Below are 19,750 nucleotides of genomic sequence, written 5' to 3'. Positions count from 1 at the left end.
AGGGGTCAGGAGACATGCACTGGATAGAATGACTTGGAGCAGTGTGGTACATGGGGGCAGTATCCTGTCAGTGGACTGAACCAGGCATATGATGTGATCAAGGCAAACCACAAGGTGGTCTGTAAGGCATGGCTGTAAATGGTTTCAGTACATTATGCATGAGAGGATGAATGCTAATGAGGCCATTCATTTGTTCCTGATGCTACTTCACTCAAGGAGGAAAGGCAGTTAGGTATTTGATAAGACTGATGTTAGAGTACCAAGGATGTATACTGTAATAGGAACACAGTCATAGCTCAAAAATCCAAATTTCAAAAGTCCATACAAGCTAAAGAATCAGTACAGTTTCACTTTTTAAACATTTTTCTTTCTTTCATACTATTTGCCATTTCCCACGTTAGCGAGGTAGCGTTAAGAGCAGAGGACTGGGCCTTTGAGGGAATATCCTCATCTGGCCCCCTTCTCTGTTCCTTCTTTGGGAAAAAAAAAAAAGAAAAACGAGGGGAGGATTTCCAGCCCCCCACTCCCTTCCCTTTTAGTCGCCTTCTACGACACGCAGGGAATACGTGGGAAGTACTCTTTCTCCCCTATCCCCTTTTTTTAAACATATAACTCGTATTATCATGCATGAAGTTAAAATATTACAAGAACATGACAAGGGTCTTTCAGCATACATAATCGCTGAACAGCATAGTGTTGGAAATCCAACAGTTTAAGGTATATAGAGTTCGTAGTAGTTGGTAGACAGCCACCAACCAGGGAGGTACATCATCAGTGTTGCATTTGATGAAGTAGTAGGTGGGAGCATTAGGTGAAAGTAATAGTCTGGAACATTAGGTGGACACTTTCGGTAGAAGTTGGTAGGAATGTTAGGTAGTAGACTCTGAAAACACTATGCTAGAGTTGCCCTCTACCCATGGCCTATCAAGGATGAGGCACTGAAGGCTAAAAAGCAGCACTGGAGTTCACCAGTTATGGAGACTCTTTAGCCATGGCCTCCCACTTCAGAGAGTTCCTGGAGGGAACAGGCATCAGAGATATTGACAGACAGAAAATAGATAGATAGATAATAGATAGATAGGCAGAGATGAGATCTTTTAGCTTTGTGCTAATAGTGAAATAAAGAAGGGCATGAGAAGCATAAATCATTGCGTGGAACGGAGTAAGCAAATCATGACCAAGTGACATATGAGTACAACAAGCAGCACAGAACTGAAGAGATGCCTGCTTCTGGCTCCCTTTTGTTTGAAAAGGCCAGACAGTTTCACCATTCATAAGTACATAATTGTCAGGACTCCATACACGTCTTGGTCCTAAATTTGAATTTTTGGGCTTTAGTTCCATGCAGATAAACAAGATTTGAGCAGACAACATGCAGCTGATTGTGCATTGCTTAGAACATGTATATTACATGTGATAGACTCATTTGGTATGATATAGTTTTCATATTTCAGTCTTGGATGTTCTTTCTAGCTTATATTTTCCAAGAATCAAATTCTGCTTGGTGTACTAGTCATAACATCACAAATAAAACACATTTTAGAATACCAAGATTTGTTTTTATGAGGGCCTGGCTAGTAGTTACATCATTTGATACTGTACTAATTTTTCCCCGTATCTATTGATATAAAGGATTACCCAAAATCGATATCTGTATTGATTATCTTTAACAATATTCCTGATCAAGGTTTTCCTTGCAGATGATGCTAACAGAAGACTTCAAAAATTCGTCACTGTCATTGGTCAGTACACAAGAGCACTTTATTCACGTCAAGAACAAATATTCACCTTGGAGGTACGTGGGTTTATGTTAATGACGAGGCACATGTTAATCCCATAATTTGATTGTCTGTGCACTTCCCCTTACCAGGACGTAATTACAGAGCTCACCAAGGGCTGGTGGTATCCATATCAATGTCTGTGGCTCCTATGTGTTTAATGGCCCACGATGAAATAACTAAAATGTTCAAAACTTTCATTCTTGAGATTAAGACTGATTCAGGGTTTCACCTGAATTTTTTCTTGTTTTCTTTTTATGTATCTTTTTCTCTCCAGGGTCAGTCTGTCTCATGTGATGAAGGGAATCTCTCCTCATCCTCAGGGATTAGAATCCTTAAATCCCTGCCTTCTGGTGAGGTTATAGCTTTTTACCCTCCACAATCATCCATTCAACAGGTGCAGCTTAGCTCACTAGCCGGCTTCCCTCTGCTTATCAGCTGCCCCACCTTGACAAGGAAATCGTTATTTTCTAGCTGACTGCCGAGTAGCCTGAACACCACAGACTTCTTGAATCCAAGAACGTTAAGGTTGTGTCATTGATAGGCCCTTTTTGCTTTTTGTTCAGCTTCTCCAACCTCCCGTGGATGATTATCCTCTAATGTACTTGAGTTGTGTATCTTCACAGAAGTCTTCAATCACTCTTTTAATCCCAGACAGACATAAATCCAGCTCGTACCCTCCAGTCACCTTGAATGGACAATCCCTGTCACTGAACAAAAGAAGTCTTCAGTCACTCTTTTAATCCCAGACAGACATGAATCCAGCTCGTACCCTCCAGTCACCTTGAATGGACAATCCCTGTCACTGAACAAAAGAAGTCTTCAGTCATTCTTTTAATCCCAGACAGACATGAATCCAGCTCATACCCTCCAGTCACCTTGAATGGACAATCACTGTCATTGAGCAAAATGCCAGCCATCCAAGGCATTGCATGCGATGCACATATTACATGTGCTTCCCATGCCAAAAAACATCAAAACAAAAGCAACAAAGACTAAATGTCCTTGCACTTCAGCAGCCTCTACTCATAGATCCCCTTATCCCCAGCAAATGTAACACTGGCAAAACACATAATTGAAAAGACCCAAAAAGCACTAAACAGCCAGTTTCTAACTTAGTTTTAAACACCACCTTACCAGAAGCCACACTTTCCTATATCTACTGTGGACATCACTCATCTCTACACCAACTCGGCATATCCCAGAACCTTATATGCCCACGATGGAACAACCACACTGAAGACACCAAATGCTTACTCCTCATGTGCCCTACAGTACTCTCTCCACAGACTCACCCCACTCACAAATTCACTACACTTTATGACCTATGGTCCCTCCTGGAGGACATGGCTGGCTTCCTGCGTGTTGCTAAAGTTTCATAAAAATAGACGAAACTCCTTGGGAAGGAAGGCATGTGTGAGAGTAGGTAGAAAGGAGGATGAGTGGTTCCAGTGAAGGTGAGTCTGTGACATGGTTGTGTGGTCTCTTAATGGCTGTTTAATGTGTGTATGGATGGGATGGTGAGGAGATGACCCACTTACATCCAAGGTTCTTGAAATTGCAAGTAAGTATTATTCTTTTGGGATAGGGAACCTGTGAGGTGAGTTGATTGTTGTTTGCTAATGACACAGTACTGGTGGCATATTTGACTGAGGAACTGCCGAAGTTGGTGTCGTGAGTTTGGGGAATATGTGAAAGGAGAAAGATGAGAATGAATCAGAATGAAAGCAGGGTTTTGCAGTGAAAAGAGACTAGTTTTCTGGAGTGTGAGATTGAATGAAGAGAACTTGAAGGAAGTGGAGTGTTTTAGATAACTAGGAGTAGATGGGGAGCTGAGGGGACAAAGGCTTTGGACACATTGAGGAATGTGTGAAAAAAGAGGTCATTGTCTTTAAGGTCATGTTTAGGTATGCTTGATGGTATAGTTGTCCCATCAGTGCTGTATGGATGCAAATCATGGGCCTCGCCTCTAACAAAATTATAAAGAAGAGCGTGGATGTGTTAGAAATATATTATTTGAGAACAATATTTGATGTAAAGAGAGTTGAATGAATAAGGAATGATAGGGTAAGAGAGGTGTGGTGGAAAGAGAAGTATGCATGAGAGAGCTGAAGAGGGTATGTGGAAATGGTTTGGACATATGGAGAGGATGAATGAGGAAAGGATAACCAAGAGTATATATATGTCAGAAGTGGAAGAAACAAGGAAAAGGGGGAAACCAAGGAGGAGGCGGAAGAATGGAGGCAGAAGAATGGAGTGAAAGATGCTTTGAGTGTTTGGGTCCAAAATGTATCGGAGGATGCAAGGCATGCAAGGAATAGATCTAACTGGAGTGATGTGGTGTCCAGAGGACGACTGGCTGTCAGTAGGGTGAACCAGGACGGATGAAGCAATCAAAGGAAACCACAGAAAGGTCTCTACAACAGTACTAGACCTCCTTCCATCCAAACCTATATATAATTAGCCTTTTATCCTTAAGTAGAAATAAAAAGCTTGTAGAAATAAAAAGCTTGTCCCTCTACTCACAATGGATGGGGTTGTTAGTGAAGGTGAATGCAAGAGTTTTGGAAAGAGGGGCAAGTATGCAGTCTGTTGTGGATGAGAGAGCTTGGGAAGTGAGTCAGTTGTTGTTCCCTGATGATACAGCGTTGGTGGCTGATTCGGGTGAGAAACTGCAGAAGCTGGTGACTGAGTTTTGTAAAGTGTGTGAAAGAAGAAAGCAGAGAGTAAATGTAAATAAGAGCAAGGTTATTAGGTACAGAAGGGTTGAGGGACAAGTCAATTGGGAGGTAAGTTTGAATGGAGAAAAACTGGAGGAAGTGAAGGGTTTTAGATATCTGGGAGTGGATTTGGCAGCGGATTGAACCATGGAAGCAGAAGTGAATCATAGGGTGGGGTAGGTGGCGAAATTTCTGGGAGCGTTGAAAAATGTGTGGAAGTCGAGAACGTTATCTTGGAAAGCAAAAATGGGTATGTTTGAAGGAATAGTGGTTCCAACAATGTTATGTGGTCACGAGGCGTGGGCTATAGATAGAGTTGTTCGGAGGAGGGTGGATGTGCTGGAAATGAGATGTTTGAGGGCAATATGTGGTGTGAGGTGGTTTGATCGCATAAGAAATGAAAGGGTAAGAGAGATGTGTGGTAATAAAAAGAGTGTGGTTTAGAGAGCAGAAGAGGGTGTTTTGAAGTGGTTTGGTCACATGGAGAGGATGAGTGAGGAAAGATTGACCAAGAGGATACATGTGTCAGAGGTGGAGGGAACGAGGAGAAGTGGAAGACCAAATTGGAGGTGGAAAGATGGAGTGAAAAAGATTTTGAGTGATCGGTGCCTGAATATGCAGGAGGGTGAAAGAAGTGCAATGAATAGAGTGAATTGGAATGTTGTGGCATACTGGGTTGACCTGCTGTCAATGGATTGAACCAGGGCATGTGAAGCGTCTGGGGTAAACCATGTAAAGTTTTGTGGGCCTGGATGTGGAAAGGGAGCTGTGGTTTCAGTGCATTATACATGAGAGCTAGAGACAGTGTGAACGAATGTGGCTTTTGTTGTCTTTCCTAGCGCTACCTCGGGCACATGTGGGGGAGAGGGGGTTGTTATTTCATGTGTGGTGGGGTGGCAACGGGAATGAATAAAGGCAGACAGTGTGAATTGTGTGCATGGGTATATATGTATGTGTCTGTGTGTGTATATATATGTGTACATTGAGATGTATAGGTATGTATATTTGCGTGTGTGGACGTGTATGTATATACATGTGTATGGGGGTGGGTTGGGCCATTTTCTTTCATCTGTTTCCTTGCACTACCTCGCAAACGCGGGAGGCAGTGACAAAGCAAAATAAATGAATAAATAAAATATATATATATATATGTATACGTTGAGATGTATAGGTATGTATATGTGAGTGTGTGGATTTGTATGTATATACACGTGTATGTGGGTGGGTTGGGCCATTCTTTTGTCTGTTTCCTTGTGCTACTTAGCTAATGCGGGAGACAGCGACAAAGTATGATAAATAGAATGAAATCATTCATATTTATCGTTATACTTGATCACCATTTCCCACATCAGTGAGGTAGCACCAGGAAACAGACAAAGAATGGCCCATCCACTCCTATACACATATATATGTACATAAATGCTCATACATGTACATATACATATATACATATACATACACAGACATACATATATACACTTGTACATATTCATACTTGCTTGCTCTCATTCATTCCCAGTGCTATCCCACCCCACATGAAACAGTATCGCTACTCCCTGCTTCAGCAAGTTAGTGTTAGGAAAACAGGCCAAAAAGGCCACATTCATTCACACTCAGTCTCTAGCAGCCATGCGTAATGCAGTGAAACCACAGCTCTCTATCCACATCCAGGCCCCTCAGACCTTTCCATGGTTTAATCAGATGTTGCACATTCCGTGGTTCAGTCCATTGACAGCATGTCGACTCTGGTATATCACATCGTTCCAATTCACTCTATTGTTTGCGTGCCTCTCACCCTCCTGTATGTTCAGACCCCAATTGTTCAAAATCTTTTTCACTCCATCTTTCCACCTCCAGCTTGATCTCCCACTTCTTCTTGTTCCCTCCACCTCTGACACATATATACTCTTTGTCAGTCTTTCCTCACTCATTCTCTCCATATTACCAAACCATTTCAACACAACCTCTTCTGTTTTCCCAACCACACTCTTTTTATTTCCACACATCTCTCTTACCCTTTCATTACTTAATCAAACCACCTCACACCACATATTGTCCTCAAATATTTCATTTCCAACACATCCACACTCCTCCATACAACCCTATCTATAGTCCAAGCCTCACAACCATATAATATTGTTGGAACAACTGTTCCTTCAAACTTTCTCATTTTTGTTCTCTGAGATAATGTTCTCTCCTTCTGCACATTCTTCTTCACTCCCAGAACCTTCGCCCCCTCCCCCACCCTGTGACTTACTTCTGCCTCCATGGTTCCATTCACTGTTAAGTCCACTCCCAGGTATCTAAAACACTTCACATCCTCCAATTTTTCTCCATTCAGATTTACAAGCCAATTAACTTGTCCCCATGCTCTTATTCACATTTACCCTCAACTTTCTCCTTTCACACACTTTTTCAAGCTCAGTCACCAACTTCTGCAGTTTTTCACTTGCATTAGCCACCAGAGCTGTATCATTGGTGAACAACAACTGACTCAGTTCCCAGGCCTTCTTACCCCCAACAGACTGCATACTTGCCCCTCTCTCTAAACCTCTTGCATTTAGCTCCCTAACCACCCCATCCATAAACATATTAGTCAACCATGGAGACATCGCACACCCCTGCTGCAGACCACTCATACATATATATATACATAAATGCCCATACACATACATATCAACTTATGCGTATGTATATGTATGTACATATTCATACTTGCTTGCCTCCAATCCATTCCTGGCTCCACCCTGCCCTGCAGGAAACAGCATTGCTGCCCCCCGCTTCAGTGGGGATAGAGCAATGAAAAAAGGCCACATTCATTCACACTCAGTCTCCAGCTGTCATGTGTAATGCACCGAAACCACAGCTCCCTATCCACATCTAGGCCCACAGACCTTTCCAATGTTTACACAAGACACTTCACATGCCCTGTTTCAGTCCACTGACTGCACATCGACCCCGGTATGCCACATCGTTCCAATTCACTCTGTTCCTTGCACGCGTATCACTCTAAAGGAAAGAGTATTATATATGGTGAATTGAAAAGAATCTTTTTTCTTGTGTCACTGTTGCAAGGCATTAGTGTCATGTGTACCCTGAATTTCAAGTGCTTCTTTGGTATTGCAAACCTGGGTTTTATGAAACATCATTATGTAGGGCCCCCACCCTCCCTCTAGTATTTTGAAAACAAGAATAGGTTTGGTAAGGCAGCACAGATGTGGGAACCATTTAGTAGACACTGGCTTCATGCTAGGACTACCTCCCTCAACTTTGAGAACAGTTATTATTAACTCTGTTAAGATAAAGTGAAGTTAAGTGGTGAGCCCAGGTAGTGCTGTTAGAATTATAAGTGTAGAGACATAGTCATGAAGATGATAGAAATAGACTGTTTAACCTCAGCACATGCTACTTGCCACTAGTTTTGGTGAGTACAAACCTTTCTTATGTTCTTTAACATAAATGAGATGTTTGAGGACAATGTGTGGTGTGAGGTGGTTTGATCGAGTAAGTAACGTAAGGGTAAGAGAGATGTGTGGAAATAAAAAGAGCGTGGTTGAGAGAGCAGAAGAGGGTGTTTTGAAATGGTTTGGGCACATTGAGAGAATGAGTGAGGAAAGATTGACCAAGAGGATATATGTGTCGGAGGTGGAGGGAGTGAGGAGAAGAGGGAGACCAAATTGGAGGTGGAAAGATGGAGTGAAAAAGATTTTGTATGATCGGGGCCTGAACATGCAGGAGGGTGAAAGGAGGGCAAGGAATAGAGTGAATTGGAGCGATGTGGTATACCGGGGTTGACGTGCTGTCAGTGGATTGAATCAAGGCATGTGAAGCGTCTGGGGTAAACCATGGAAAGCTGTGTAGGTATGTATATTTGCGTGTGTGGACGTATGTATATACATGTGTATGTGGGTGGATTGGGCCATTTCTTTCGTCTGTTTCCTTGCGCTACCTCGCAAACGCGGGAGACAGCGACAAAGCAAAAAAAAAAAAAAAAAAATTAATGATCACTTGTTAATTCTTTTTTCATACAAATTTGCCATTTCCCGCATCAGCGAGGTAGCGTTAAGAACAGAGAAAACTTGTTAATACTTTTGTATATATTATTTATCAGTTTGTGTTGCTATTTTGTTTTTGAAATTGTGATTCACTTAAAAATGCCACCCAGTAATGCATCCTCAATATATAACGTTAGGTTTATGGGGAAAGCACTTTTGATCTATGGTTTCTTGATTTACACTTACGTTTTGAGGAACACATGTAGAGATTGAATAGAGGGTGAGCTGTTTAGACACGTTCTGTAAGGTAAAGAAAATTCCATTCCCCTCTGTACATAGGGGAATTTCTAAGGAATTAGATAATTAAAGGGATGAATAGGGAGGATGTGAAGTGCTTTGGGTGTATGTGGCAGTGGATGGAACCATAGGAGCTGAAGTGAGGCATAGGGTGGAAGAGGGGGCTAAGGTCATTGTCAGCAGAGCAAAGATGAGTCTGTTTGAAGTTGAAGTTGTCCTGAAAGTATTGCATGCGTGTGAGTCTTGGGGTTTTAGTGCAAAAGAAAAGAAAGGAGGTGTGTTGGAATTGAAATACCTGAGGACAGCATGGTGTTGATTGCTTGGGCAATTGTTACTTAGAGATGTGATAGTAAGCATAGTTAAGTTGAGAGAGCTGAAATGGTTTAGGCTCAAGGAGAAGATGAGTAAGGAAAGACTGACTAAAGGGATCATGTATGTTAGAAGTAGGAGAAACAAGGAAGAGAGATAGACCGAGAAAGAAATGATAGATGGAACGAAGAAGCCTTCAGGGTATCAAGGATAGACCATTCAGGAAGGTGAGAGGCATGCTGTGAACAGAACAGAGCGGATCTCTGTTTTATATAGAGGTTGAAGTGCAGTCAGTAGGCTAAACCAGAGCATATGAAGTCATCAAAATAAAACCATGGAGAAACCTGGCTTGGCTCTGGTTTCTGAATGGCTATGAGCAAATGAGACAATTGTTTGCTTGTTTTTGGTGCCACCAAAACTTATTATTGTTATATTTTTATACCAGTTTCCCTCATCAGGCCTTAGCAAGGGAGCATAAGGAATAGATGACTGAGCCTTTGATGAAAATTCCTTGCTTTGCTCCCTGCTCTTACATTCAGAAATTGGTAATATAGGAGGGTAGGATTGCAAGCCTCCCTTTCCCATTCTTTGTTGTTGACTTGCACATAAGTAGGAGTATTGATTTTGTGTACTTATACTCTTCATCCTCACGATGATGGAAAGAAATAAGAAATGAGAAAATTTCTAACCGTTGATGGTTTATTTGGCAGAAAACAGAAATCCTGACGAACACGCATGTATATCGCAACACTGGCTGCACCTTTATCACCTTTTTGGTTGAAGTAAAGGAGGTAAGGATGTTACTTAATCATAAAGATATTTCATTTTATTTCTTTTTATTGTCAGCCTGGTGAAATTGTAGATTTTAAAAAGTGGTAAAACGTAGTGCTGTTAAGTGAACAATGCTTGCTGTTTTCCTAAATTTCACATTTCATATGAATGTGTAATTAGAAAAATATACTTTATAATTCTTTCATTCTCTGCATCTAGGTTTGCATAGTTCAGTATGCACTTTCCTGTAAAGCTGCATAGTGCTTAACTTTTAAAACATGTACTGAATTTGTTAAGATGGCTGATTTTCAAAATTGTATGATACTTAATCAATCTGCCTCACATCATTCACTCCATATCCATTTCCATTGGGTGGATCAAGTGCATACAGGCATGCATTAGTGCGGTAGATAGTAAGATGTGGAGTGAAAGCATTTTTCGCTTGGAGGTGGTATGAACGAGGTTGTTCCCACTTGACAAATCAACTTTCTAACAAGTTGAAAAATTAAGAAGCACTTGTGGTAGCATGGCAGTTCATGTTTCATTTCTACATGCTGAAAAGTGGTTGAGGTTGTGCGTGAATGGATTGAAAAGTGTATTCATCTGATCCATGTAGTTATTCCGTAAATAGATTTGATAATAGTGGAAAAGATGAAGTAAGATATGATGATTCATTGATTCAGTTTTGTTATTCAAACTTCCTAAAACATTTTGTTTGAATTGTGCCGTAAACTTAAATATTACTGCTGTCATTACATGCTAATTTAATAAGAAAGTTGCATCCTATGTAAATTTTGTTTTGCTTTAAAAGGATGTTTTTTTCTTTTTTCAGGAAATCGACAAAAGTGCATCAGTATTTGAATTTTGTCTGAATTACTATCCTCTGGATATCCTCCCTTATAAAGTGAAAGTTAAGCATATAGGTAAGTTACACCTAAATTGCCAAGCTGTGGTCACAGAAGGTTTCATGACATAGTATGTTCTCAGAGTTGGCCCTTTATCAGGTGAGAGTCCTGCAAATTATCTCGCAGTGTTGGCCAAACCACTAAAATGACCAGAGGCTAGTTGTTAGGGAGTTGCATGGTGTGAAAGCAAATTATTTTTGATCAAGAAGGTAGAGACAGTGGCTGGAAAACATGATGATGGTACCGACGTATTCGTTTCAGCCTAATCTGCTCTCTAAAGTGACACCATGAAGCCTGGTTGATTGCACATCCTAGGAGGGTTTTAGGCCTAGTAAAACAGGCGATTTGGGACACAGGTTGATGTGCATTGCCAATACGTTAACTAGGTTAATGGGGATGGAAGTAATTTAGTTTTCTGAGGGTGAACTGAAGGGCACCAAGGGTGTCCATTTTTTTTCTGAGGAACTCCACTGGAGAAGGACATTAAACCACTGATGGCCCTGTGGATGCATACTGTCTGACAACTCTTTGTCTGACAAATTTTGAACCATGGAATGAAATTTCTCTGTAGATGAGTCATATAAGTAATGTGCTTCACTAGGTTATGGTTAATAAATTCTAGGAAGCTGTTAAAGGTCATCATGTTGTAGAGGTGCAGAAGATCTGTGATGTGCACAGTATTTGTTTGAGTACAGTCATGCACAAAATTTTTACAGACGAACGTGTGTGTATATATTACAGCAAGAGAGTTCTTCACCCTTGTGCCTCCTCTCTTCTGCATTCTGTACCATGATTAAATCTTTGTAAACTGTCAGCATTCACCTTCTCCTTTCTTAGACTGTTCCAACTATCCGCCTCCCGTACACTAAATACCATTACAGTGGACCCTTATATAATGATACAATGTGATGATTATGTTCCTAGAAAATGGTGTTTTATATAGATAGGGTTGTGCAGAGGAGGGTGGATGTGTTGGAAATGAGATGCTTGAAGACATTATGTGGTGTGAGGTGGTTTGATCGAGTAAGTAATGAAAGGGTGAGAGAGATGTGCGGTAATAAAAAGAGTGTGGTTGAGAGAGCAGAAGGTGTATTGAAATGGTTTGGTCACATGGAGAGAATGAGTGAGGAAAGATTGACAAAGAGGATATATGTGTCAGAGGTGGAGGGAACAAGAAGTGGGAGACCAAATTGGAGTTGGAAGGATGGAGTGAAAAAGATTTTGAGCGATCGAGGCCTGAACATACAGGAGGGTGAAAGGCGCGCCAGGAATAGAGTGAATTGGAATGATGTGGTATACCAGGGTCGACTTGCCGTCACTGGATTGAATCAGGGCATGTGAAGCGTCTGGGGTAAACCATGAAAAGTTTTGTGGGGCCTGGCTGTGGAAAGGGAGTTGTGGTTTCACAGCATTACATATGACAGCAAGAGACTGAGAACGAATGTGGCCTTTGTTGTCTTTTCCTAGCACTACCTCACATGCATGTGGGGGGAGGGGAGATGCTATTTTCATATGTGGCGCGGTGGTGACGGGAATGAAGAAAGGCAGCAGATATGAATTATGTGCATGTGTATATATGTATAGGTCTGTGTGTGTATATATATGTTATTTATTATATGTATTATACTTTGTCACTGTCTCCCGCATTAGCGAGGTAGCGCAAGGAAGCAGACAAAAGAATGGCCCAACCCACCCACATACACATGTACATACATACACGTCCACCACCCATCAGACCAAGTCAGTGCTACATCTGACTGATGCAGCTGATAATTCTACAAACTTTTTTAATTTTCCTCAGTGATTTCACTGAGAAAAGATTTATTATATAAGAATAATAAACAGTGGCAGCTCCCTTGACACTCAAGCCTCACTCTTGCAGATTGTCCATAAAATCATTCTACCCAGTTTGAAATCAAATAATTCATCATATGCCTTTTCCTCTTGATGTAGCAAAAATCTACTCAGTTTCCTTCCAAAAAAAAACATGAAAACGTGCTTTCATCGTTATGGTAAGAGGATGAGTGACTGAGGGAAGATTTGGACATGCACTCCCACCCAGGCAGCCTCAGGACAGAGGTATAAGATTCACTGTGGAAATGTCCATCTAGAGGAGTTAAATGGCTGATATAGATATGCATCCATAGGAATGAAGGGGTTGATTTTACAATTGATGTTTGTACAGTATATCGTACATTATCACTGTTCATCACCAACATGTACAGAATCGACATCAGGACAAAGGGAAGCAAGAGGTGATATAGTTACCATCACCATCTCCCCTTCTCGCTTCCTCCACCATTACAAGTGCACACAGCCCACCTGGTTTTCACTGATTGGTTACAATGGTCAGCAAATTTTTTTTTTAATTTTTTTTGTCCCAAGCTAAAATAGGTGGACCTTATAGTACTTTTTATGGTGAATTCGAATATGCTTTTAGAATTTTTTCTATCAGGCGTGGTTTTTAAGTGACAGAACAATTTAATCTTACTGTATGTGTATGTTATTCATTCATAAATGAGGCTTGTATTACACTTAAAAAACCTACCTCTAAAATGTAGAAGTGTACAATTTTTAGCTATATTTGGCCTCAGGAGCATCCCTCTTTAGTGTCTAGCAGTAATCTTCCAACATAGAGGGGCTCCACTTTCATTGGTACTGCTTTTCCATGTCCAAAATGTCCCGGTGAAATCTTTTGCCATGCTCATCAGTGACAGATCCAAGATTTTCCAGGAAAAAGTCTAAGTGCGAGTCCAAAAAAGTGGATTTTTAGACTCATATTGCACCCCAGAGCTTTATATGGAGTCAATAGATCTTTTACAGTAGTTTTTATCTGTGATTCCACAAAAAATGTTTGTAAACTTAAGTGACAGCCATGCCATTTTTTCAATTTCATTTAGCTCTTCATCAAACTTTTCATCTCATAGCAGTTCCCTGATATGTAGTCCTACAAAAATAGCCTCCTTGATTTTTCCATCACTGATTCTGAGGAATTTATTCCTTAAATATGTGAATCGATGGCCAGTTTTATCCATACCTTTGACAAGGTTCTTCATTAACCTGAGCTTAATGTGCAAAGGAGGCAGATAGATTTTCTCAGGATCAACAAGAGGAGGATTGATGACTCTTCTTCACTGGAAATAGTGATGTTCATTTTGGCCACGCTTTCTTTACATAATGATATTTCTTGTCCTGGCTGTCCCACTCACAGAGGAAACAATAGAACTTCTTGTAACCAAGTTGCATTCTGAGTAAAAAAGCCACAACGTTTAGGTCACCACTTACTTTCCACTTTAAGTCCACATGCTTAATTTTTTCCAAAAGAAGCTTCATGTAATCATGCGATTCCTTTATGTTAGCTGCATGAGCCAGAGGAACAGAGGGGAACTTATTTCCATTGGGAAGTAGAACTGCTTTCAAGCTTACTTTTGATGAGTTAGTAAAAAGCACCACTCGTCTGTGTTAAATTCATGGCTAAATGCCTCCATAACTGAACGAACATCATTGCAAGACATCAGACCGTCTTCAAGGGGTGTGAAAGAACGTTTTTGTGGTATGAATATCAATTCATCACATGTAGCAGAAAGAGTTCAGACTATTTACACAGTTTCTCGGCATTATAATGGTGGATGGGGTATCAGCACCACTTGAATACACAAAAGCACGAGCTATCAACAGAGTGGAAAAGACACTGTTCACACACTGAGTTCTAACCTGCAACTGACAGAGAACTGCTACTCAGGAACAGGCTTTGTTTGAATGTCCCAACATTTCCAGTCGTGTTTCTGCAGGCCTCTGGTGACTCATATATATGGTCTTGTGCTTTCAAAAAGAAGCTTATTACTCTTCACTCTTCACAATGAAAGTGGCTGTATTTGTTAAACTTTTTGTTTCTATGGAACGTAGAGCACTGTTACATATATGCTATAAGTGATGACATGCGAGTATGATGGAACAAAAAAACTATAGGTGATAGAGAAATTCAGCATGCAAAAATACATGAACACATTTTTTTCATGCAAAAAAAATTTTGTTGACCAGTGATTGTGTGTATGTCTTTTTGTCATTGATTTTACATTCAGTATTAATTATTCATGTTCACAAACGTAGAATAATAAATTTTAGTAATGATACATTAGGGAAGCAGGCAGTGATGAAGTTAACACCTTAATCCCTGCTTGCTAGCTCCCCCACGGTACTTGCAGCTGACTTTGATTGTTTTTGCATAAAAGTCTTCCCATCCTTAATTTTACATTCAGCATTTGTAAAATACATCTTATATCAATAACATTCTCCGTAAATGTGAAAGAATCTCTTGAAAAATGACAAGAAGATGTGAGGCAGGCCGTGATGGAACTAACACCACAATCTCCCATCTCTCACTCCAGTAATGATACAGAAGTGAAGGAGGCAATGATGGAGTTAACATGCCATCTTTCCTGCTCACCCACTTCACTGAAGATACAGAGAAGAGGTACGTGGTGATGTAGTTATCACCACCACATCCCCTGCTTGCTTACTTCACTGCTATGAGGCCTCACAGGCACAGCTGACTTTCTTTTATTGCTTGTTATTGCGTGAATTTTTTCCTCTCTTTAACTTTACATTCATCATTTGCACAGAGCACCCTACTGTATTATTGCTCAAAACAAAAGTATTGGTAGTCGATATTAGAGATGAAGGAGAATTTCCAGCAAGTTGGTGAATGATCTTGCCTGCTTTTGTATTGTTTTCATACAGTACTTTAATGCATTATGCATTTATGCATTATGCATTTAATGCATTATGCATTTAATGCATTATGTGTGAAATTACCCCTAATACATATCATAAATAAATGATATGATAAAAAAGGTTTGGGAGTGAGTGAGCACTCTGCTCCCCTCTGTCCAACTCCAATATGACTTTTTTTTTTGACACATTTAGATTTATATTCGTGAAAGAGATATGCAATTCAGGGTTAATTAAGAAAAATACTGTATATAAAAACTTACATTGCATAGCTGATCCCCTCTTTCTAGCTTCTTGATAATGGCTAACTTGACTTCTGAGGATGTGATCCAATATTTTTTGTTGGAGATGCCCACAGAAGGAGAACTGTTCAGTTGTTTGGGTCCTATGATGAAAATACTACGATGAGATGGCGTCCACAAACAGAATAGACCAACCAAGCTCCACCTGCAATGAATCAGTATACATATTCAACACCACATTTTCAGATTGACCCAAAAAAATCCAGTTTGTTAAACATCTAGACAAAAGAAAATATAAGCACTTCATATATGCATTAAAAACCATATACTGCCCAAAGATTAGTACATTTGAAAAAGTAACAGAAAAAATTACTAATACAGTGCCATATAAATTCTAAGCAACCAATGCAAAGATAAGAATCTGCACTTATTTTTTTTTTTTGGGGGGGGGGAATATTACCTCATACATCACCAAAGTTTTATGTAACTAAAATCAGTGAAGTTGCTGGAAAACAGCTGAGGGTAGAAAAATTAATTCTGAAACTTCAGTATTTCTCTTATGTCATAGCATCCAGAAGCATAACTAAACTACGTATTTAGAAATAGATATCCATGTATTGTGAGGTTTCATGCTCTTTGGTCAACTGTGAAAATGTGTAGCTTGAGCCCTTGTATTTTGAGGTTAATTTCATTCATCCATTACTCTTATACTGTAAAAGTATTTCTTTAAAAAAGATATCTGAACTAGTTTCTTCTCCAAGTTTATTTTATGGTCTCTGATTGTTTTATCCTACGCTTTTCAAAGAACTATTCACCCTTAAGTCATCAAGTTGGTTGTACAACTTAAGGTTTATGATCAGGTCATGGGGTGGGCGAATTTGAGGCATTTAGCTGGACCCTATAACTCGGTTCTCTTAATTCTTTTTTTTCCAATCTGGTGTCTTCTTGCCACTGTTAGGGAAGTAGAGCCTCAGTTGCCAAAGATTGTATCATTTTATTTTTTCCCGGTGAAGTTCGTATCTAACTCTCCTTCATGATGGTATGCTCTCATGGCTCATGGGACAAAACTCTTGGCAAAGTAATGGCTCCCCTCAGGCCGGCTCGCTGCCCCACCAGCTGCACCAGCAGCAATCGGGGTGCCCAGTCGATCAGGACATAGCGAAGGTCATACCAAGGGTACACAGCCCTGGCCTCACTTCCCCCTTCCCTCCATTCCTGAGAGAGAAATAAAAGTTTTGAAGTATAAAAATTCTCTCTCTCTCTCTCTCTCTCTCTCTCTCTCTCTCTCTCTCTCTCTCTCTCTCTCTCTCTCTCTCCTCTCTCTCTTGGACTGTGTCCTGATGGCATTTCCCCAGTTGTGCTTCCCTCCCTTCCATCCCATCTCTTTCAGAAAGCATTTCTCCGAATCACGAATGAGGCACATCATTACTGATGATTAAGTTATTGACATCATTGAGTGGAGGTTGTTGATTGGTTAAAGGGTGGACAGGAGCTGAGCCAATTCTCTACCATCTAAATGGTGGTTAACAAGGGGTGAGAAATATTAACTTCTAACCCTTACAAGTCTAAGATGTCTCATGGCTCAGGGAGACTCTGACATAGAGAGGACAGATTTTTAGAATGTAGATTTTCGTTTTAGAATTTTTCGGAAGTAAATTTTTGGTAAGTCGGAATTATGTCTGTTGTTACCACTGACACAAAGTGAAATGAAATGCCAATGCAAATTCATTTTATATTCATATATTTGATGCATTGCTTACAGATGTAAATCTGAAGCACAGCCAAAGATAATGCCCACCTCGGTACCATTTTGGGTGAGCGAATGCTCTTCTCATGCGCAAGATTGCTTCCTGATATGAACTAGAATGATGAATAAATGCAAATAACAGGAAATTAGATACACCTTTTTCCATTCACCAGCAGTGAAAATCATGAGTTACTGTGTAAGGGGATTGCTGGTAAACTGTATGTGACAAGTTTATATAATGAAACTCATTGAACATTTGCCGTGCAGTTTTGAGTCATCGAATAAGAAATTTAGTTGATGAAAGCAGATGATTTTAAGACAGTATCACTTGGGTTATCCTGGATTAATTAGGTGAGGATTTTGAAAAGAAGTGGATATTGCTTAAGGGGAGACAAAGACCTTAAAGGGGAGAGTGTGATGAAAATGAGTTAGATAGAGATGTGTTTATAGACCACGTAGAAATGCATCCTTTTGGGAAATGTGAAGAGGAGTTTAGTCAGTATGTCTCTGTAAGAAATATTGAATTTTGATTCTTGATTACATTTTTCAGATGGGGAAACACCTAGTTCCAATATTCTTGAGATTATGGATGAAATGGTGCTTGAGATGAAGAAGGATCCCTTCCCGCAAGTTATATATTCTGTGCTTCGAGCTTATTCTTCAGAAGCTGGAACTAATCATGAATCCAGTGAGAGCGACTCTTCGGCAGACACTGTTCTTTTTTGATCTGTGGCAATTGCCATCTGCATAATCTTAATATACTATTATTGGTTTCCACTTTTAGGATTTAATCTGAGCATCACTGAAATTTTTAGTTTTACCAAAAGATGATATGAAAATGTCTCAGTGACCCTTTTTTACAACAAAATTATTGTGGAAATTCCTTTGGATACTATGGGCAAAGAGTGAGGGATGGAATTTTCATAATGCTTTTTACAGAGAAGATGACTTAGTTTAAGATTTATAGAAAAATTTTTATGAATTTTTTAAGGTTTTTAGTAGTCCTCTGATTGACCAAATACACAGTATAGAATAAGTCAGACTTTTAAGAGTGTAAAGATTTACAGGCTCTGTAGAAGACAAGAGATTAACAAGAATAATAAAGCTTTTTCAATAACTTTATGTTATTTTCCTTAAGCAGAGAAGAATCAGTCATCTCTTTTTACCCTTTCACATCCACGATTATCAAGTTTCTTTTCTTTACTTTCAAACTATTTGCCATTTCCCGTGTTAGTGAGGTAGCGTTAAGAACAGAGGACTGGGCCTTTGAGGGAATATCCTTACCTGGCCCCCTTCTCTGTTCCCTCTTTTGGAAAATTAAAAAAAAACGAGAGGGGAGGATTTCCAGCCCCCCGCTCCCTCCCCTTTTAGTCGCCCTCTACGACACGCAGGGAATATGAGGGAAGTATTCTTTCTCCCCTATCCCCAGGGATAACCGATTATCAAGTATTACAATGAATTCTAACCTGCTTTCTCCAACTCTATCAACCTCATCTCTAGAAGCCACAGAACCCCTTTTCCATCCCAATGTCAGGCTTTTCACAGCTCACTTCAGTCACTTCTCATCTCTCATTTCTCTAACTGTCATTAACAAGCCACTGCCTATCCCTCCCCAAGCTTAGATGCATTATCTGAACTGAATTGTATTTCTCACCTACGGACAGAGCCCTCTGAATATCTATAAAAGTACTTGTTTGGTAAAAGGGCTAACACTTGACCCTAAGGTTAGGTGTATCCATGAGGATTCAACTAACATAAAACATATGAGCTTGGTGGATGCTTTTTCACAGGAACATTTGCCTGCCAAGAGTTGGCAGTGATTTCATTTACTTGTCTGGTCGTAACTGATGTCACATAGGTATCATTGGCCTTTTTATTTCATGATTCCCAATAACAAGGATTATAAGTGTGGTTCTCGGCTACATTTTAGCACTAGTGTACCTGGAGACATTACCAACATCGCCTGCTGTAACATGGTAGGAAACTTCACATTGTTGTGTTGTTCATTGTTGTGTTGTTTCTCATATTATTCGTATTATACTAGTGTAAAACTCCATGGTATATTTGACTTGTGTTTGTAAGTATTTTTCATGATGCAGGTATTTTGTGTAGACCTGTGATTATTAGTCTTCATAAGACAGGGTATTGTGCTAAACTGAGTCAAACGTTGTGACTCTGGATCTCCACAGTTTAGTGGTGAGTGTTCCTGATCATGATGCATTCACAGGCTCCCCAGGGCCGAGCGCATAGGTTTG

General features: G+C 40.0%; 1 protein-coding gene across 1 annotated transcript in view; it reads left to right on the top strand.

Annotated features, from left to right (window-relative positions):
- Window positions 1-18,613, top strand: part of LOC139762888 (uncharacterized) — a 31,013-nt gene extending 12,400 nt beyond the window's left edge. The window contains exons 6-9 of the mRNA XM_071688121.1: window positions 1,701-1,795; window positions 9,810-9,890; window positions 10,703-10,793; window positions 18,046-18,613. Of these exons, the coding sequence (XP_071544222.1) occupies window positions 1,701-1,795; window positions 9,810-9,890; window positions 10,703-10,793; window positions 18,046-18,221 (443 nt within the window). The 3' untranslated portion in view covers window positions 18,222-18,613. The remainder of the gene's footprint in view (window positions 1-1,700; window positions 1,796-9,809; window positions 9,891-10,702; window positions 10,794-18,045) is intronic.
- The last annotated feature ends 1,137 nt before the right edge of the window (window positions 18,614-19,750 follow it).

Source organism: Panulirus ornatus, chromosome 45 (genome assembly GCF_036320965.1).
Source record: "Panulirus ornatus isolate Po-2019 chromosome 45, ASM3632096v1, whole genome shotgun sequence".
NCBI lineage: Eukaryota > Metazoa > Arthropoda > Malacostraca > Decapoda > Palinuridae > Panulirus > Panulirus ornatus.
The sequence above is the reverse complement of the archived record's forward strand: the minus strand, read 5'-3'. Positions and strand labels throughout refer to the sequence as shown.